Here is a 22,676-nt window from a genome sequence, read left to right as displayed (position 1 = left end):
TAAATCTGAAGAGTTTTTGACCAACATCATTGTCAAGACCATCTTGACAATAATGATGATCTAAAAATCCAAAGAATATGGATGGTACATGTTCAACCCACATAACCTTCTGTTCTAACAGTCATAACAATTAGATTTGCAATATAGTTCACATCATAATTTGTCATAATTTTTGAACAGCAAACCTCAGCCTTTTGGCCATGTTAAAGTTACAGCCATAGTAGCTTTGATGTAGCGTTTTTCAGGGGTTCGGCTAACATAGTGGTTAATCAAATTAGTGGTACTTTGACATACTGTTTGAATTATAATGTAATCCCCCCCCTCTCTCTCTCTATATATATATACAGGGTGTTCGGGATAAATTTGACATATTTATAATTAATTATATTTTTCCGTAAGTTACATGTATTAACACACACTTCTCTTCATTTAAAAGTTTGGACCCTTCTTCATTCATATACAAGATGTCAGAAAGGATGGATAGCTGGAACCCACCTGAATCATGGAAGAGAATAACTTGTATCATGATGATTCGTGCCCGCCATCAAAATAAGGATATTACGACTGCTGCCCAATGCTCCCTGAATACAGTAAAAACAATCAGGCATGAACTAGAGACTTGCAATGGTGACTACGAGGATGTAGCAAGAAGAAAGATCCCTAGCAGACGATCTGATTGCAGAATTCCTCGCAAATACAGCAGAATTCCTCGCAAATCTGCAGGAACAGGTGTTGAAGAACCCTGGCATTGGAATTCGGGCTTTGTTTGTGGAGTTGCTAACTGTAGTCAAGCCCTGGATAACAAGGGTAGCCAATGGTAGGCCGTATGTATGGCAGCAGGATTCGGCCCCTTGCCACACCTCTGGGAAAAGTCAAAAATGGTTGTCTGAAAATTTCTACGACTTCACCAGTCCAAATGTTTGGCCTCCAAACTCCCCAGACCTTAACCCCATGGATTATTTTGTATGGGGCGCAGTTGAAAAAGACACCAATCGCACTTCCAGTAATACAAAAGCCCAGTTAATGGATAAAATTAAAACAGTTTTTGCGGCCCTTCCCAGGGAGACTGTAGCATCAGCTTGTTCGAGGTTCCGAAGCAGAATTGAAGCTGTGATCGATGCTAATGGTGGTTATTTTGAGTAAATCTTGTTGATAGTATTGTAATTAACTCTGCCTGTAATGTTTTTTTGTCAATTCATTAAATTTAATAGATACAAAGAAGATTTTCTTTTTCCTTACGAAACTGTCAAATTTATCCCGAACACCCTGTATATAATGTGTGTGTATTATGGATATTTTCATTCCAAACTGTTCTATTATAATGTTTAAATTATATAGAAAAATATACTTTTATGCACATGTATATGTAAAAAAAAAAATTATGCCCAAAACTTACAAGAAATTCTTTAAATGATATAATACAATGAAAGAATTAAAGCACAACCTAAGTGAAATAAAAATGGTAAATGGACAAGAGAAAATGGGATAAACTCCAAACTGTATAAATTTGCTAGAAAAAAAATTTCATCAGAGATTATTAAAATTTTTAAATAAAATAAATTGGTAGAGAATCTGCTACTAATGGCTCAGCAAAATGTTAAGCAAGTTTGAGCATAGTTAGAAGGGATCAATCATTCGATGCTGTTGGCACACTCTCCCTCGATGAGTCTTTGGACTCCCTGGAGGTGTCACATAATAATAATAAATACAAATGGACAAATACCAATTGAATGGAATACAAGTATAGTAATACCTATATTTAAAAACGGGCATAAAAGAAAACCTGCTAATTACAGATGTATTAGTTTATTGAATACATGCTACAAAATATATAATAGAATACTTAATTTAAGAAAATTGAAAATATACAGTTAAAAAATATTATTAGAATGTCAAAATGGATTTAGAAAGGGATGCTCTATAATGGATGCAGCTTTTTGTTTAAAGCTACTAATAGAAAAAAGAAGAGAATTTAATTTAGAAACTCATCTTTTGTTTATAGATTATGAAAAAGCATTTGACAAAGTAAAAAGATATATACTGTTTGATATGATGAGTGAGATAGAGTATAATGGATATATTATTTTTAGGAATGAAAGAGATAGGAGAGGAGGAGGAGTGCTACTAATGCTATCAGATGACTTCAGTCCAGTTAGGGTAGAAATACAAGAAAACAATGATGGTAACGATGTCCCATGTAGCGATGAGTTTGAGTATCTGGTGTGAAGTGGAGGTTAACAGAATGAAACATATGCTGGGGTGTTGCTACAGACTTGGCGACTCAATTATAGGGGACGAAGAAATGCATTGCCAATTTAGCCTTATGTGGGTACCAAGCGAATGATCATTATGGGTGACTAATTTTCCAAACATTGATTGGGTAGAAGAGAAATCTTATAAAAAAGAACAGGAATTTATTGAATTGTTGCGAGACAACTTTTTCAAGCAGCATGTGAAAGAAGGAACTCAAGGTCAAAGAGTGTTGGATTTTCTCATGGTGTAGGGATCTCTGTCAAGAATATGGCTATTTTACCACCAATTGGTGACAGTGATTGTCACCAATTGGTGGTAAAATTCCGATTAAAACCAGGTTACATGCTGAACTACAAAGCAGGAAATTATGATCAACTTAGAAGAATACTATCTTGAGTCCCATGGTATCAGTTACTGAATGGAAAAAATGTCAGCAATGCATGGGAATCTTTGAAAAAGTGCTTGAATGAGGCGGTATCTCAATGTATCCCTAGTGTTCGTAGAATAAATAGGTTGGGAGTGAAATGGATGTGCAGCCTTATTAAGCAAGAGATCCACAAGAAGAAGATGATGTGGAAAGAATATCATGAGAATAAGAGTGAGAGGAGTTATGAAATATATAAAGCTTGGGTAAAGTAATGAGTATTTTGAGAAAAGCTAAAATGAAGAATGAAAAGAAATTGGCCATACAAGCTAAAGTCAATCCAAAAGAATTTTATTGTTATGCCGCAAGCAAAAGAAAGAATGAATGTGGAAGAATAACTTGATTGAACACAGATGGTACACAAGCTAAGGAGATTGTTCATTTAATGAATGCTCACTTTGCTAAGATATATCAACCAGGTGTATGTAGCATGGTGTGCAGTGCTACTGCTACGTTGAATGAAGAGTTAGAGGTTCATGAAAATGAGGTTGAAGAGCTCTTGCATAACCTGGATAAGAATTTGCCAATAGGAACAAATGGAATATCAGCCCATCTGCGAAAGGAATGTTCAGCTGAATTGGCTAGAACTTTCACACATTTGTATAACTTGAGTCTCAGCTCAGGAATGATACCACAGGAATGGAAGGAATGTATGATAGTTCCATTGCACAAGGGTGGTGCAAAAACTGATGTCTAACTACTGACCTATTAGTATCTCTGGTGTGTGGTAGTGAAGATTTTAGAGAAGTTGGTAAGAACTCGCATACAGAAATTGCTAGACAAGCATTCTATACTGTGCAGGGAACAGCATGGGTTTACTAAAGGAAGGTCATGTTTTAGCAATTTGCTCATATTTTATAACAGTGTTACAGCCGAGTTGGATAAAGGGAATGAATACACTATGATAATGTTGGATTTTTCTAAGGCATTTGATATGATACCACATTATACCACACACTTAGAAAAATCTTGCGTAAACTGGAGAAAATGGGATTGTAATATAATCTATTGACTTTGATCTGGTGATGGTTGACACAGATATCAAAAAGTGGTATACAGTGGGTGTGAATCTGCCAGATTTAAGGTATCCAGTGGTGTACCGCAGGGGTCAGTCCTTGGTCCATTATTGTCCAATCTATACATTTAATGACATCAAGCAGGGTCTATCATGAGATGTGCAATTGTTTGCTGATGATGCAAAGATAGGCAGGGCAATCAGGGATGCTATTGATATTCAGCAATTACAAAATGATTTGAATAGACTGGAAATTTGGGCAAATGAAAATGACTATCAGTTTAATGTTAGGGGTTATACTACAAGAAACTAAAGAGGCAAGGGATCTTGGTGTATTGGTGGATAAGAATTTATTTTCAAAGGTCACATAGCAAAAGTTGCAAATACAACTCAGAGGATAATTGCTATGTTGAAGCAAACCTTGACAAGTAGGGATAAGGAAGTAATTTTGCCTCTTTATAAGGCTTTGATAAGACCACACCTCGATTACTGTGCGCAGATTTGGTCTCCTGAGTTCCAAAGGGATAAAGAAGCTGTGGAAAGGGTGCAAAGAAGCGTTACAAAGATTATATCCGGATCATGGGATTTAGATTATGAGGACAGATTGCAAGTATGTGAATTACAGACTCTGGTTAACAGGAGAAAGAGGGGTGATATGATAGAGGTCTATAAACTTTTGAATGGGTGTTATAGCATTTCAACTGATGAAATTTTTCATTATATGGAAGGCAGGGAGAGAACACGGCAGCATCCATGGAAGATAAGGTTGTTCTCAGTCAAGAAAGGGATAAGAGCTAGGTTTTTCTCCCGGATTGCAGTGAGTGAGTGGAGTAATTTGGCCGTAGGGGTAGAGTGCATCTAGTGTAAATGAATTTAAGGGAAGGTATGATAGCTGGGTTTGTTAATTTACAGCCTCCCTCAATGAGTTCTTGACTCCCTGGAGGTCTCAGAACATAATAATATATTACAAAGAATAAATATACCTAATATTTTACTAGATGCAATATTGAAGATATACAAAGATAAAATAAACAAAAAGTCTGAAAAACAATCTATAAACCAAGGAGACAGACAGGGATGCTGTCTGTCTCCAACACTTTTCAATATTTATATTAATGAAATATTAATACAGTGGAACACCTTAAACAATCCAGGTATAGAAATTTCCCAGAATAACAAAATAAATACGCTATTATTTGCAGATGATCAGATAATAATGTGTGAAGCAGCCCAGTTGTGAAGTTACTTCATGCTCAGACTTAGTTAGCTTACACTTGGATAAAGGATGAAACCAAGAATACAATTTCTTGGTATCTTTAATTTATAGTATAACCAAGTGAAAAAACTTTATCTTGGATGTGAAATATCATATGAAGAAGAAAAAGACATAAAATTAAAACTTCTAAATTTTTACACATTATAGGTCTGATAAATATAACACTCAATCCAAATATTGTACAAAAAGAAACATGCTTGAAAATATAGAGAATACTTTAGCAGTGCCCAACTTATATGATAGTGAAATTTGGCCAATAAACAAAGAATAAAAACAAGTGAAATGAGATTCATGAGAACTACAAAATACATGTTGTTAAACCAAAAAACGAATGAAGATATTTTAAAAGAACTAAAAATAAAATCAATAGAAGAAAAACTAAACAATTACAAACAAAATTGGATAGAACCTATAAACCGAATGGCCAACACCCGATATTCTAAACAAATAAAATATAAACCAGTTGGAAAGAAAAGGCTGGGTAGACCTCAAAAGAGTATATTGGATGGATAATGAGACTGGAACAGACCAATACAGTGTATATCTGTAATTAGCATTATGATGTAATTATCTGGAATACACGTCTGTGTATTCCAGATAATTACTTTAATGTGAAGATTGAAACATGAAATTAAAATTATTAAACTTAATATGGTAGCAGTCTGCATAATTAATGAATTAAGTTACTTTACTGTCTCTTTTCAGTTCTTTTAATTGCTTATAATGTTAATTCATAGTTACATTTTTTGAACTCATTTTTTACACTGCTGTTCATACTTGCATCACTTTTCTGTTTGGAGCATGTTTTCCAAAAATAAAAATAAAAAAAATAAAAAAAAAAAAAAATGTTTCAAATAAAGGCCAGTTGATTGGCCGATTGGTTTGCATATCTCCAGCTCTCCAGCCAAAAGGCTGGGGGTTTGAATTCCACCGTGGGCATCGATGTTTGTGACTGGCTGTGAAAATACTAGTGGTAGTGGGTGGTAGATGGCACTGGTGTAGTTGCTGTTCGTTGGTGGAGAGTTGTAGAGTAGGCGGTCTCTCTTGATGAGTCTTTGGACTCCCTGGATGTCAGGTAATAATAATTACCTGACATCCTAGTTGCCCGTAATAATAATTATTATTACGGGCAACTCCAAGGAGTCCTTAGACTCATCGAGGGTGGCCCTAAACCTTATATCCAGAAGAACTATTTGGCATTCACACAGTGTCTATCATACTTTGCTTTGAATTCATTTACAGTCATGGCACCCACAACAAACTCTGGCAGCTTATTCCACTCATTCACTCTCCAAGTAAAAAACCTAGTTCTAACACCCTGCTAACTACACTCTTGCTCAGTTTCCATGGGTGGCCCCTAGTTCTCCCATCACTAGACCTGTTCTGAAAAATTTCCTCTGAATTAATCTTGTAAAAACCCTTCAGTTATTTGAATGTCTCAATCATATCACCCTTTTTCTGCCTATCAACCAATTTCTGTAACCCACAGATCTTCAACCTGTTCTCGTAAAGTTCATTCCGTAGACCAGCTATCAACGTGGTCACTCGCCTCTGTATTCTCTCTATCTCATCCCCATCAAGAAGAAACCCAGGGGGCCCAGATCTGGGCACAGTAGTCAAGATGTGGTTTTATCAAGACTTAAGCAATAGCGTCTTATCAACGATAAAGAAGAACATTAACTTATCTCTGCTTGTCAAAGTATTCTTCAGTAACCAAGTGATCTGATGAGCTATTTAGCCACTTTTGCTATGTGCCCCCTAAACCTCAACTCCCTATCCACCAACACACCCAAATCTCTGGCTTTGTCAACCTCCTGGAGTACAATTCCACCAATGTGATATACTGCTGCTAATTTTTTCACCCCAAAATGCATAACCTTACACTTTGCTACATTAAACTGACATCCATTAGCCCAGACTGCCAATCTTTCCAAATCATCCTGCAAAATTTTGACATCATGTGCATTCACTATTGCTCTACCCAGCTTTGCATCATCAGCAAATAAATGAACAGTTCCTCTCAGATCCTTTCCTATATCATTAATGAACAAATGTCCGCACGGTTAGCCTAATGACTGTGCATTTCACAACCATATGACTGGGGAAGGAGTGTCCTAGGATCGATTCCCGTCGAAGACGTGAGGAATTTGAGGCTCTTCCTCAGCCATAGCCAAGTTAGCCAGTCTTGGGCGTGGGCAGTAGGGTTTTTTTCGCCAGTTTATCTGGCGTTTTTCATCCTGCAAGCAGGCAAACCAGCCCCGCGAACACACGGATCTACAGCCATAAATACTTAACCCCCATGAGGGGGCTCAACTCACCCCAATAGGGACGGGGGAGAAAAAGGGAGAAAACTCCATATGAATAAATAAAGGAACAAATTAAATAGCAGTGGTCCAAGAACAGAACTCTATGGCAAACCACTAGTAACAGGCCTTCTTTTGGCCTGTTACTAACCACTCCACTCCTGAATAAGCTAGTCTCTCTGATATCTCTCCATCAATCACCCTCCTATCCATCTCACCAACCCTATATCCATCCCTATCTGCTGCAGTTTATTGATTCGATTTCCATGTGGTATCCTGTCAAAGGCCAGCAGTATACTGTAAATCCATTACCCTTATCCAGTTTAGCCGTCACTGTATTATAAAACGTGAGCAAGTTACGAGGCATGGTCTACCTTTCACAGTAATAAAGTTCCAGGAAATGGAAATGCTACTTTGTCAGAAATTAATGCACTCTGCTCAGTCAATCATCAGTTCTGAGTGAATAGTAATTCACACAAAGTGGATTCTCCATAATCAGTGTATAGTTGAGTAAACTACTTCTCAAATAACTTTCAAGATATAATGTAATTTGTCACTTTAAAGTAGTTAATCAGATTTGTTGTCCTGGATTCTCTTCGAATCTTGTTTGGTATATATTTTGGTATACACCAAAATGTTTTGTATAAACCACCTTTTAACACTGTTAAAAAGAAATCAAAAGTGTGTACTCTAACGATAATCTCTAAAATTAGAAGAAAACCAGGTTTGTGTATATAGAAGTCATTATAGGTCAGAAAGATTACTTTTAGTCAGCCATGGCTATGTTTATAAGGTTGTATTAATCCAAAGCATGGCAAAAATTTGGGAAACATCTTAAAAATCAACTCGCACTCTATACACAGCTGTAACACTTATTTTTTTACAACATTAGAGAGTATCAAATTAGGACTATACATCTTTTATTTGTTACAATTTGAATTGTTTCACTTACTAATTGTCACATGTAGACTGTGACATTGTTTTGTGCTCTGAAGATGCTGGTTTGAAATATAAGCCAGTTAATAAACATATTTTTTATAATTTAGTGTGTTTCTTGTTGTAATACCATTAAAATAAGTTTTAAACAACTGACAGTCATTATTAGAGTTGATTTTGTGCATTCAATTTCTCATAGTTCATCATCAATCTATTTGTTACCTGTCAAAACTCCAATATTATCAGATCATATATTTCTATCTTCTAAGGCAGTTTTTACCGTATCACTCCACCTATATCTTGGCCTTACTCTGGGTCTTTTTCCTGCCAACCTGGCAGAGACCATATGTTTTGCTAATCTTTCCTCTCCCATTCTGTTGAAGTGACCATACCACCTGAGATTAGCTCGACTAACACATTCCTGGATGCTAATAATATTAAGTGCTTTCCTAATATCCTCGTTTTTAATAAGACATTGCCATTGATGCCATCTGCTCACCCCTCTAATCTTTCTCAGGACTCTCTTATCTGCGGTCTCTAGTCTTTGGTCAAGTGTTTTACTTCTAACCCAGCTCTCAGATCCATAAGTTAAAACTGGTTTGAACACTGTCTTGTATACAGCTGATTTTGTTTTGACTAATTTCTCTCTTATTCCATATAAATTTATTTAGTTGACTTCCTACCATACCAGCTTTGTTGATTCTGTTGTCTATTTCCATATTCAATTTACATCATCATCAAATTCCTGACATGTATACCCTCATGAAAAAATTTACATCATTGCTAACTTCCTATCTACAATTTTCCTCCAAATCAGTTTGTCACTTGTCAAGACTCCAATATTATTATTATTATTCAGGCCTCCATTGAGTCGAAAGACTCATCGTGGGAGGTCCTTCCTAAGAACATAAAGTCTGTCAAGACTCATCGAGGGGAGATCCCCCCCCTAAGAAACACAAAGTCTATCATACCCACTCCTTAAACTCATTGACCATTCTCGCTCTCACCACTCCATCAGGCAATGCATTCCACAGTTCAGCTACCCTCCATGCAAAGAAACCTCCTCACCCTCTTGCCCACAGTTTCCTTTCGTAACTTCCAGGGATGGCCTCTTGTCATCACTTCTTCCCGTTGTTCAGCCAAGCGAAAGAACTCCCCAGTGTCAACCATGTAACCGCCTCTCAACAGTTTAAAAGTCTCAATCATATCACCCTCTCCTTCTTCTATCCACCAAACTCTGCAGTCAACATTCCCTCAGCCGATCCTCGTAACTATCCTTGTACAGTCCTGAAACCATCTTTGTCATCCGTCTTTGTATCCTTTCCATTAATTTATCCCCTTCAAATCCTGGAGACCTCCGAGAACAATAGTCCAAGTGTGGTCTGATCAGAGACTTATACAACGGAATGATAACCCTCTTATCTCTGCAGGTCAGTGTCCTTCTCATAATTGCAGCAATCCTCTGCATTACCTTCACCACCTTTGCAATATGTCCCTTAAACTTCAGGTTTCTATCAACCATCAACCCCAGATCTCTTGTCTCCTCTACTTCCTCCAGCATAACTCCTCCTATAGAGTATGCTGCATCCCATCGATGTTTCCCAAACCTCAAGACCTTACATTTTGCTGCATTAAACTGACACCCCCATTCATTTGCCCATCTATCTAGCTTATTCAAATCCTCTTGCAGGGCTACCACATCTGCACTATTACTAATAGTCATTCCTAGCTTCGCATCATCTGCAAACAACTGAATATCCCCTTGCAATCCACTGGCAATGTCATTGATATAAAGGTTAAACAATATAGGTCCTAGTACTGAGCCCTGTGGGACCCCACTTGTAACCCTCTGCCTCCTGGAAACTGCTCCACCATACACAACTCTCTGATACCTATCAGACAGCCAATCCTGAATCCAGTTGACCAATCTGACATCCAAAGCCATGTACTGCAACTTAAATATCAGCTTACCCTGTCAAATGCCTTTGCTAAGTCTAAGAAAATTGCAGTATATGCCTTTCCCTCATCTAATGTTCTTGTAACTTTATTATAAAAGGCCAGCATATTGCTAAAACAAGAGCTCCCTTTCACAAATCCATGTTGTCTCTCACAGATAACATTACCCTCATCTGCCCAATGTTGTATACGGTCCCTCACTACTTTCTCCAAGTAACAACAACTGATGACACACAGACTGGCCTATAATTAGACACCTCCAGTCTGTTACCACCCTTATGCAATGGCACTATCTTACCTTCCTTCCATTCCCTGGGCACCTTTGCCGAAGCCAGACTTTCATTGAAAAGCCAGGTTAAAGGCACTGTCAGTTCTCTGGCACATTCTCTTATCTCTGACTACTTTCTCCAAGTAACAACAACTGATGACACACAGACTGGCCTATAATTAGACACCTCCAGTCTGTTACCACCCTTATGCAATGGCACTATCTTACCTTCCTTCCATTCCCTGGGCACCTTTGCCGAAGCCAGACTTTCATTGAAAAGCCAGGTTAAAGGCACTGTCAGTTCTCTGGCACATTCTCTTATCTCTCACTACTTTCTCCAAGTAACAACAACTGATGACACACAGACTGGCCTATAATTAGACACCTCCAGTCTGTTACCACCCTTATGCAATGGCACTATCTTACCTTCCTTCCATTCCCTGGGCACCTTTGCCGAAGCCAGACTTTCATTGAAAAGCCAGGTTAAAGGCACTGTCAGTTCTCTGGCACATTCTCTCAAAACTCGTGGTGAAATACCATCCAGTCCCAAAGCTTTACTGACATCCAGAGTACTCAGTATCTGAAACACACTCTCCTCCTGTACCTCTAAACCTCGAACCAGCCCTATCCCTCTAGCATTAAAACTGACTCCTCTAGGATGAAATACTCCAATAAAGTGTTCATTGAACAATTCCACTATGTCCTCTGCATCAGTCACTCTATTCCCATTTTTATCTCACATCTTCCACAGTCATTTCTCCTCCTACTGGCCACATAGCTAAAAAATTCCCTAGGATTTTTTTTGGATCTTAGGGCCAACCTCCTCTCATATTCCAGTTTTGCTTTCCGTACCACACTAGTCACTCTTCTGGCCTGTGTCTTATATTCTTCATGCATCCTCTCTTCACCTGTCTCTTTATATCTCTTCCATAGCCTCTTTTTCTCATGCAATTCCTGTTTAATATTGTTTGTCATCCACTTTACTCCAAATTATGTCCTCTTCTTCACTCGTGGTATACAACTTACCATTGCTGCTAACAAATATTCTTTCACAATTTCCCACCCACTAATGATATCCCGGCCTTCCAATTCCTCCCTCCATGAAACTTCCCGAAGTTGACGTCTAAGACTATTATAATCTCCTGCTTTATAATTCCACATAAGTTCCCGTCTCTTTGATACTCCTGCATGTCTATTCATTTTCCAAGTCAAAACCATATGGTCACTCTCTCCAACTGGTGGGAGAGATGTCATCTCAGTTATTATCAACTGAGATGATAACTCTTCTGATGCTATAACTAAATCCAAAATTCTTGAACCTCTTGTTCCCTCTGTTACATGTTGCCTAAGACATTTGTCCCTCAAGAATTCTAGAAATTCCATTCCCCTATTGCTACATGCATCTCCCTCTCTCCAATTTATACTACTGTGGTTAAAATCGCCCATAACAATCATTCTTCTTGCACTTGCCAAACTTAGCTGTCTAAACATCTCCTGGTCCCCTTCCTCTGTGCTCCTGGGTCTGTAGTAACACCCCACTAAATATCCTGTCTTGCCTACCTCTACCTCACACCATATGCTCTCAAAATCATTTGTCTCACTTCCTTCCAAAGCCTCCACTCTTAGAGGACATAGGTCATCACTTATCATAAGCAGTACCCCACCACCATGCTTCCCCCTCCTATCCTGATGAAAAATGCTATACCCAGCAACTTCTATTCCTGTTATTACATCCCCTTCTGTCAACCACGTCTCAGTGATCCCAATAATTTTTGGCCAGGCTGATGCTATCTGCACCACCAATTCCTCTCCCTTATTCCAGATACTCCTGGCATTAGTATAAAACATATAAATGCCATTGTTTCTATACTGCATTATCACTTCTAGACTTCACTGGGCTCGGTGCTACCTGACATCGTCTCCCTTCTCCCAAGTATCCATTCCCACAAGAGGCCACCCCTGCTATCATCCTCCCTGGGACACACTGACTCGTTCAGAACAGCAATCTCTCCAGATGCCTACGTCCTTCCTCATTCAAATGTAAGCGGTCTCTTGCATACAATTCCTCTCTTTCCTCAAACGCACTCCAAGCATCCACATATACCTTATTAAAACACTTAAGGAATAGGACAACGTAGTTAAGGATATAAATTAAATTAAACTTTAATAAACATTTTCCGATATTTCGGCAACGTCACATTGCCATTTTCTAAAGGAACTTACAAAAAAGTTACGTGCACGTAGGCACTACAACACAGAAACTGGGAATGAAGAGATGAAGCTATTGTTCTCCTAACAGTCCTGATGGTGCCCTCTAGCGGGCACCATCAGGGCACCCAAAAAAATCCAAAAAATATTAGAACCTACAAACCACAGATCCCCCCCCCCCCCACAACAAGGATTACTCTAAATCCATCACCATTGCCTACATCCGAGGCACCTCGGAAAGGATTACCAAAATTACCAAATTTGGGAGGCCTACATCTGCAGACCTTCAGCCCAACGGCCAAGAACACCTACTTAGCCTGCTAGAGGGCACCATCAGGACTGTTAGGAGAACAATAGCTTCATCTCTTCATTCCCAGTTTCTGTGTTGTAGTGCCCACGTGCACGTAACTTTTTTGTAAGTTCCTTTAGAAAATGGCAATGTGACGTTGCCGAAATATCGGAAAATATTTATTAAAGTTTAATTTAATTTATATCCTTAACTACATTGTCCTATTCCTTAAGTGTTTTAATAATGCATAACCAACGTATAAGCCTGTCTACGAGCATCCACATATACCAGTCCTCTCTTGTCACACATTCTCGCTATTATGCCATTCAATATCACCGCTCTTCTGCTCAGCTCATCATTATCATACCTAGGCAATACGCACACTATTTTTCCTCTCTCTGTCTTCTTCCGTACAGCCTCAAGCAAAAATCTCATATTTCTCATTGCCCGACTTACATTACCACTCAAATCATTTGTTCCTACCATCACAATCATTTCACCTCTCTTAATTGCCATAGCGACCCTTTCTATTGTTCCTCCTGGCAAACACTCCTCACGCATCCTATCTTGAACACCACGGATCATTGAGTCGCCATACATTATACCTCTTACCATTCTCTCTCTCTCTCCTATTGTTTCCATTCTCTCCTCTTCTTTCATTCCCATAGGTCTCTCTCATTCCCTCTCTTCTACTGCTATTCTCTCTTCTAGCATTCCCATACCTCTCTCTCCTACTGTTTCCATTCTCCCCTCTTCTAGCACTCACGTACATCTCTCTCATTCCCTCTCTCCTACTGTTTCCATTTTCTCCACTTTTAGCACTTCCATATCCCTCTCTCATTCCGTCTCCTACTGTTTCCATCCTCTCGTCTTCTAGCATTCCCATATCTCTTTCTCATTCCATCTCTCCTACTGTTTCCATTCTCTCCTCTTCTAGCACCCACATACCTCTCACTCATTCCCTCTCTTCTGTTTCCTTTCTCTCCTCTTCTAACACTCCCAAATTTCTCTCTCTCTCCCCCACTCTGATTCGGCTTGCATTTATCTCTTCCATTCTCCTAATCTTATCTTTCATACTTCTGCTCTCATTCACAAGACATTCCACCTCCTCTTTCAGCTCATCTATCTCCCTCTGCAGGTCAGTCAGTCTTGATCTAAATTCACTCTCCCAAACAAAACCATCCCCTAAACTTTCAGTCACTCACGCCTTCCACACTATCAACTATTATTTTCTCATTCATCATATATTTTTTTCATTCTCTCCTATCACGCTACTTGTCTTCCTACATTCATTCCCCATTCCTGGAGCAACAAGGTCGGATATTGATAATTTGACACTTATTTCCTCCCACTGCCTGCATTTTGCACACATACGCTCTCTACTCTCTTTAAGAAGCCACATATCTAATTCTCAAGACGCATACATGCCGCAAGTACTGCATGACACAAAGTCCCTTATGATATTTCTTATAATCGAGTTCTTAAATGGCGGAGGACTTGGCGATATGCCACTTGCAACTGCAGCTGAATCCGCCATCATTCCTTACTGCCGAGTAGCGTAATCGTTAATTATTCAATTAATAAATTCCGTTAAATAAATAGAAAAAAGTACACACAATTACAAGCAAAACAAAACATTTAAGTACACTAAATAAAATGAAATATAACTAAATAAGTAATGAAAATTTAACTTCATTTTGTCTTCCACCGTTATGCATTCGATTCCGACGGTAACCAAAATATATTATATCGCGACAGCAACTAACTTCCAAAAAACAACCACTGAAGTACACTCGTATTCAGAGAAACAATTTAGCACTCAAAAACGTAGAAAAACGGCGAAAAAACGGACTATTCACCAATTAAAAATCACTTTCTTCTGCACAGCTCAAATTCACCGCCACATGCTACGCCGACGCTAGCGTCCAACATTATCAGATCATATATTTCTATCATCTAAGGCACATTGTACCATATCAATCCACCTATATCTTGGTCTTCCTCTGGGTTGTTTTCCTGCCAATCTGGCAGAGAACACTTGTTTTGCTAATCTTTTCTCACCCATTCTGTTTAAGTGACCTGAGATTAGCTCTGCTAATGCATTCCTGGATGCCAACAATGCCAAGTTCATAAGTTCATTTCTCATAGTTTAATATATGCTAAACTGGTCAAATTGCAGAAAGGCTAGATTATAGTGTATGACATTTGAAAATACTCTATCCTCTATATATATATATATATATATATATATATATATATATATATAGGAGAGGATAGAGTACTGTGTTATAATATTAAACAGCTGAATGATACAAATTTTGACCTTTTTTTTTTTATAGAGGAGGACGGGGACGAGGCGGCCCCAGAGGTGGCGGAGGTGGTGGTGGACCACCAATGGGACAGAATGGACCTCCCCCTCGAGGAGGACCAAGAGGAAGAGGCCCAGGTAGAGGACCAGGAGCCCCAGGTCGTGGTGGTCCACCTAGAGGTGGTCCTCCAGGCAGGGGCGGCCCACCTGGAAGAGGAGCACCAAGAGGTGGACCAATGGGAAGAGGCGGTAAGTTAATCTAAATGATTTTGTATTTACATTAACATTATAATTCATTATATTAATGTTATTATATAACATTAACATTTACATTTTATATGTGTGTGTGTGTGTGTGTGTGTGTATATATATGTATATATATATATATATATATATATATATATGCACCTTAAATGAGTAGATAGGCTTTTGCATTGGCAGTTGATAGTTTTTTTTATTAAAGTTTTAATTCTGGGTGAAATATCCCAAGCGTGGTCTGCTGACCAGTATCCTAATCCACCTCCCAATGGAAAATCAAGTAACTGTCTGTCCTTTGTAGATCCTGGTCACATGCTTTCTTCAAATGGTTCATTTTCTGTTTATAGAAAACTTACATATATTGGATGATGATTCTCACATGCCATTCTTGACCAACAGTATTGTATCCTAAAAATTAGGGATGCACCAAAAGGGGATTGGGTGAAGCATGCAGAATTGAATTTTATAAAGAAATTTTTTGAAAAAAAAAAAGATAGATTAAAGTTTTTTATCAATTTTTAAGAATTTATTTTATCTTATTTATTTATTGTTATTATGTGACACCTCCAGGGAGTTCAAAGAATCATCGAGGGAGGGTGTGCCAACAGCATCGAACTATTGACTCCTTCCAACTACTAATTGCTCTCAAATTTGCGTAACTTTTTTGCGTGAGCCATTAGGTAGCAGAGACTACCAATCACCAACCTTTGCTAGCAAATATTATTTTTTTGTCTAAAACATTTTATAAAATTTAATTATGCTTTGCTAAATATTCAGAACTTTTATTATTGCCGAATTGCAGAATGAAGAAAGATTAAAAACGTGTAATAATACTTCTAATTATGTTATCACATGAAAAAAAAAAAAAAAAAATATATATATATATATACACACATACACACACATATATACATGTATGTATGTGCAGAGAGAGAGAGAAACTTGGAAAGTTTTGAAAACTGACTGGAGAGCTTATGAGAATACAATCTTATCTTCAGCATTTGAGTTGCCTTAGCTTGCACTACTTAAAAGACATGAGTGCTGCTGAGGCTTCCGTATATTTGCATTTTATTAGTTCTTTTAAGGTTTCATCAACCTGACAGTGTTTCAAACTGTTGGTTCTCATCAGAGATCGCCGAAACCTTAAAATGACATGAACTCTCATTCAGTACCAAAGCATTTCTCTTTCAGAAAATTGTATTTTTCATAAGTGAACAGTAGTCGGTTCTTAAGAGTAATTATCAAAGAAGAGTCTTAAATGTATTCCTTATGGATTGTAAAATAAACAGATTAATCCTAATCCATATTTCGCGTATAAATTAAGAAACTTGGAAACTTTTTCTAAGTAGGCAAGCCAAGGCAACTCCAATGCCGAGAACAGTATTCTCAGAAGCTCTCATATATATATATATTGCTACAAAATAAGCATTTATCTTTAATATCTGCTCTTTTATTTATTTTACATTGCCAAAATGAAGACTTGTAGGATCTTTGATTAAAATGATAATTTTGCTTTTCCTAAATGTATCATCATCATCAAATTCCTGACATGTACCCTCAAGAGGTGTATAGGATATGATAGTACTACATGAAAAATTTACATCATTACTAACTTCCTATCTACAATTTTCCTCCAAATCAGTCTGTTACTTGTCAAGACTCCAATATTATCATTATCAGATCTTATATTTCTATCGTCTAAGGCACATTGTACCGTATCAATCCACCTATATCTTGGTCTTCCTCTGGGTCATTTTCCTGCCAACCTGGCAGAGAACACTCGTTTTGCAAATCTTTCCTTGCCCATTCTGTTTAAGTGACCATACCACCTGCGATTAGCTCTGCTAATGCATTCCTGGATGCCGACAATGTTAAGTTCTTTCCTAATATCCTTGTTTTTAATATGATATTGCCATTGATGCCATCTATTCACGTCTCTAATCTTTCTCAGGACTCTCATATCTTTGGTCTCTAGTCTTTGGTCAAGTGTTTTACTTCTGACCCAGCTCTCAGATCCATAAGTTAAAATTGGTTTCAACACAGTCTTGTATACAGCTAATTTAGTGTTGCGACTAATTTCTCTCTTATTCTATATGAATTTATTCAATTGACTTCCTACCATACCAGCTTTGTTGATTCTGTTGTCTATTTCCATATTTAATTTACCATCTTCACTAAAAATTGTGCCTAAGTAGCTGAAATGTTTTTCTTGTTTCAGAGGTTCTCCATTCACAACACAGTTGACATTTTCAGTGATTCTGCCTATTTTCATTGTCTTTGTCTTTTTATTGCTGACCTTCATACCATATCTATTACAACAGTTATTCAATTTAGTCAGAGAATCTTGCAGACTTGTAGCAGATTTATTTAGAAGTATGACATCGTCCGCATGCAAAGAGCTGACATTAACATCTCCAATTTTGATATCATGTTTAATACCACTTTCCATCATAATGTGATCCATATAGATAATGAATAATACAGGGGATAATGTACATCCTTGTCTCACACCAGATTTAACATTAAACCATCTTCCTGTACTTCCTTCAATTCTAACTGCTGACGTACAACTCAAATAAAGACTAAGTATTGCTTGATATAATGCCCCATTGACACCATATAACCGTAGCGTATTGAATAGCTTCTCTCTTGGCACCTTGTCATATGCCTTTTCCAAATCGACAAAACTTAAATACAGATCTTTGTTATATTCCCATGCTTTCTCGACTATTTGTTGTAAAGTGAAGATTTGATCCTGACAGCCTCTATTTGACTTGAATCCAGCTTGTTTTTTACCAAGCTTTTCTTCCATAATTCTTCTCAACCATTTCTCAAGTATACTTGCATATATCTTACCAGGAACACTCAGTAGGGATATACCTCTGTAATTCTCACATTCAGTTTTATTTCCCTTTTTATATATGGGTACTATGAGAGCTCTACTCCAATCATCAGGAATTCGTCCGTCTGTCCAGGCATTCTGAACTATACAGTGCTGCCACTGTAAGACTTTTATACCACCACACTTCAGCATTTCTGGTCGAATATCATCTACTCCTGCTGCCTTTCCACATTTCAAGCCTTTGATGGCTTTTTCTACTTCAAGTATGGATATCTATTCCTGACTGCATGCCTGGTCAGTGTTTTTTATCACTGTGCTGTCATCACTGCTTGTTTCATTTAGCAAATTTTCAAAGTAATTACTCCATACTTCAAGGATATCTTTTTCTTCCGTTTTTCATATCACTTTTATCATCTCTAATTCCTTTTACAGCACTCTTTCCTCCATTCCTAAGCTTCTTCAACAACCTCCAGAATATTTTACCACCTTCTTGATATTTATTTTCTATGTTCTTGCCAAAGTCTTCCCATGACTTTTGTTTAGCTAGTTTTACTCAGTGTTTTTACACTTTCTTACATTTGTCTCTGTATTCTCTAAGAGCACAAGCTGACTTATTTGCCAGGAACTTTTGATATGCTTTCTTCTTTTCCTTCACTGCCTCTTTAACTTCCTGTGTCCACCACAGAGTTCTAATTTTTCTATCCTTGCAGACAACTTCACCACATGCCTCTCTAGCTGAATCAATCAGAGTTTTCTTCAAGGCTTGCTGCCGAATCTCCAAGGTTTGGTTCCTGTTCTCAAACTCTTTCATTTTTTCTTCAATAATCTTTGTGGATTTTAGTGTCTACAGTTCACATCTGAGAGCTGCTCAACTTTTATTCGCTTTAAAACTTTCTTACATGTCATTCTTTTCAATATGAAATTCAATTTTATCCTGCTCAAGACTAAATAGTGATCACTTCCAATTTCAAATCCTCTGTACACTCTGGTGTCCTGCACCAAGGAGAAAACATCACTATCAACAATAACATAGTCAATGAGACTTTTCTTATTCCTTGCCTCTTCTCTCCATGTGAATTTGTGCACATTTTTAAGTGGTTATTACTAGCACATTTTTGACTGGTTATTACTAACACCATGTTGGAACATGGTGTTAGTAATAACCAGTCCATGTCATGAGCAGAAATCCAACAGGTATTTGCCATTATTATTAGCTTTGCTCTTTTCTCCAAATTTTCCCAAATATTTTTGTATGTCTAACAATCACTTCCTACTCTGCTATTTAGATCCCCAACAAGGACCTACTTTTCCTTTTTCAATGTGTCAGTAGCTTTCTCTAGAGCCTCAAAAAATTCCTCCACTTCTACCTTAGTAGAGCCTTCTGTGGTACCATAGGCACAAATAAGTCTCATTGTCCAGTTCCCCATTCTGATATTTGCCCAAATCACTCTACTTGACTAGCTTTGCTCTTTTCTCCAAATTTTCCCAAAACATTTTTGTATGTCTGACAATCACTTCCTACTCTGCTATTTAGATCCCCAACAAGGAACTTCTTTTCCTTTTTCATTGTGTTAGTAGCTTTCTCTAGAGCCTCAAAAAATTCCTCCACTTCTACCTTAGTAGAGCCTTCTGTGGTACCATAGGCACAAATAAGTTTCATTGTCCAGTTTCCCATTCTGATATTTGCCCAAATCACTCTACTTGACACTGCCTGCCATTCAAGAAGATGAGCCTCGTATTTTGTGTTGAATACTATGGCTACTCCTTCTTTTCCTTGATTGTTATTGCCTGAATATAACATTTTGTATTTATTGCTCAGAAAGATCTCGCCAATTTTTGTCTTTTTTGTTTGTCACCCCTATCATGTCGATCTGGTACTTATCTAATTCCTCAGCTAGCTCCATTTCTTTGCCATTCAGGCTTCTTATATTGATAGTACTGATCTTTAACTCTGGTGATATTGAGTTGGGGTGTATTTTCAGATTTGTTCCAGTAGCTGACTTTTTGCTGTTTGCCCTGGTTCCCTGGCGAAAACAATGGGGTGGTGGGGGGGCTTGTTTAACCAGGTGACGCCCCAGCTGGCATGAAATTTTGTTATGTTGTACCATCATTTTGTATTTTGGTTTCTTTCATTTACATATTACATTCCTAAATATAATAACTGTTAAATTTTTTAAGTATACACCTGAGATTCTTCAATTTGGAATAAGCAAGATATTGAAATGTCATATATTATGGATTCATCCATATTTTATTGCCAAATGTAGAAAAAAACTTAAGTTTTGAAAATATTCCAGAGAATTTGTAAGAACATAATCTCCTGAACTTTCTAGTAAATTTTTGAAACTAAGAAAATTTTTCTACATTTCTTACTTTCCATGTTGCTGTAAAATATAGATGAATCTGTAATATTGTCTATTACAGTATCTATTCAAGACAGTATCTAAGTTTCTTAGCTTTATAGTTTAATATTTTATTATGCATCCACCTAAACATCACATATGATGAATTTAACTTTCTAACATAGCTTAGTTACAGCATTGAATGAGCATTTGTCTTCTATGTTTGTGAATTTTTTTTAAAGTTGATCATGAAGACTGGTTTTTCAGACTAGTGAAACTTATTCAGTGCATTAATGAAAGGTGAATACAGGTATCCCTTGATATATGCAGCTTTGATTAATGTGGTTTTGATTAGTGCACAAAAAATTATTGTAACCATAAACTTGATATGTGCGGTATCAAATTTGACTGGTGCGGCCCAAAAAGTTTAAAAATAAGCAAAGCGTTAGTTAGACTTGGTCAATGAAACCGATCAGATCACGTGGTACGAGTCGTGCTCCAACATTGGTAACTCAGTCTCAGTGCTTCAATTTATCAGCAGAGAGTGATGTGTACAGACGTATATGTGTATGTATTACAGTGTATGCTTATGGCCTATCCGCATATCACGTAATTTTCAAATTATGTAAAACATTACCCTTCATAACCATGGCCTCGAAAAAGAGTAATAAACAAAAACTTATTACTTTGGATACTAAAATTGACATTATTAAAAGGTTTTGATAATGGAGAAAGCAAAGCAAACACCGAAGAGCTCTAGGCTTTGGTGAATCAACTATACGAGCCATTTTAAATAAAGCGGCTGAGTACCGCGAACAAGGCAAAGTGACATCTGCATCTTTGAGTATGCAGTGTAAAATCATGGAGGAGAAAAAAAAAGCTACCACTGATCAATTTACGTTAGATAAGTTTTTTTAATAAAAAATAAATATTTAGATAAGTTTTTATGTAACAAATATGCATAGATAAAATATATAAATACATGTCACCTTAAAAAATAAATGATGTTTAAATTTTTATATTTTGCAGGATTCATTATAATTATTCCCATTAATTCTTAACATTGAATAATGCAGTTTTGATATATGCAGTGTCCATTGAGGATTAATTAACCGCATATATCAAGGGATGCCTGTATATGGGTTGTGGGTAGAGTTTTTTTGTTTAAATAGTGCAAGCCAAGGCAATTCTGATTCTGATCTTGTTTTCATAAGCTAGCTGGTAAATTTTGAAACTTAACTTACTTTCTACATTTGGCTATGAAATATAGCATTATCATCATCAATTTCCTGATATATATATATATACATACACACACCCTCAAGAGATGTTCAGGCTACTATGACAGCACTACACGATTAAGTTTATATTATTAATAATCTCCTATCAACAATTTTCCTCAAAATTAGTCTATTACTTGTCAGCACTCCAGTATTGTCACATCTAACATTCATTCTTCTAGAGCACTTCTGACTAATATCAATCCACCTAGACCATGCTCTTCCTCTGGGTCTTTTTCCTGTCATTTTGGCATCAAACAGTTTTGCTAATCTTTCCTTGCCTATTCTATTTGAGTGGTCATATCAAGAATATCTTATACTTGATTATACATCGAACCATCTTCCTGTATTCCCTTCACTTCTAACTGCTGACTTACAACTTAAACTATGTAAGGCTATGTATTACAACATAAGACTATGTATTATGTTGTAATGTAAAATTGCCTGTATAATGTTCCATTTACCCCATATAACTGTAGTGTTTTGAAAAGCTTTTCTCTGGACACCTTATCATATGCTTTTTCCAGATCTACAAGATTTAAGTACAGATCCTTGTCATATCTGCGATGAGTCTTTTGACTCCATGGAGACACCATAATAATAATAATAATCCTATGATTTCTCAACTATTTGTCATAAAGTGAAAATCTTATCCTGACAACAATCTCTATTTGTCCTGAATCCAGCTTGTTCTCCCAGTTTCTCTTCCACAGTGTTT

The 22,676-nt window shown here is 37.1% G+C and overlaps 1 protein-coding gene across 3 annotated transcripts in view; it reads left to right on the top strand.

Annotated features, from left to right (window-relative positions):
• Positions 1-22,676, top strand: part of LOC150093381 (uncharacterized) — a 196,304-nt gene that overhangs the window by 49,680 nt on the left and 123,948 nt on the right. For all 3 annotated transcript variants that reach the window (XR_016550431.1, XM_090413692.1, XM_090413691.1), the window contains exon 3: positions 15,268-15,485. Coding sequence is in view for 2 of the 3 variants with exons in the window: in XM_090413692.1 (XP_090269818.1) it covers positions 15,268-15,485 (218 nt within the window). In the remaining variant the exon portion in view is untranslated. The remainder of the gene's footprint in view (positions 1-15,267; positions 15,486-22,676) is intronic.

Source organism: Typopeltis vanoorti, chromosome 24 (genome assembly GCF_054136105.1).
Source record: "Typopeltis vanoorti isolate ZY-2024b chromosome 24, IOZ_Tvanoo_1.0, whole genome shotgun sequence".
Classification (NCBI taxonomy): Eukaryota; Metazoa; Arthropoda; class Arachnida; order Uropygi; family Thelyphonidae; genus Typopeltis; species Typopeltis vanoorti.
This window is presented reverse-complemented; position numbering and strand designations above follow the sequence as displayed.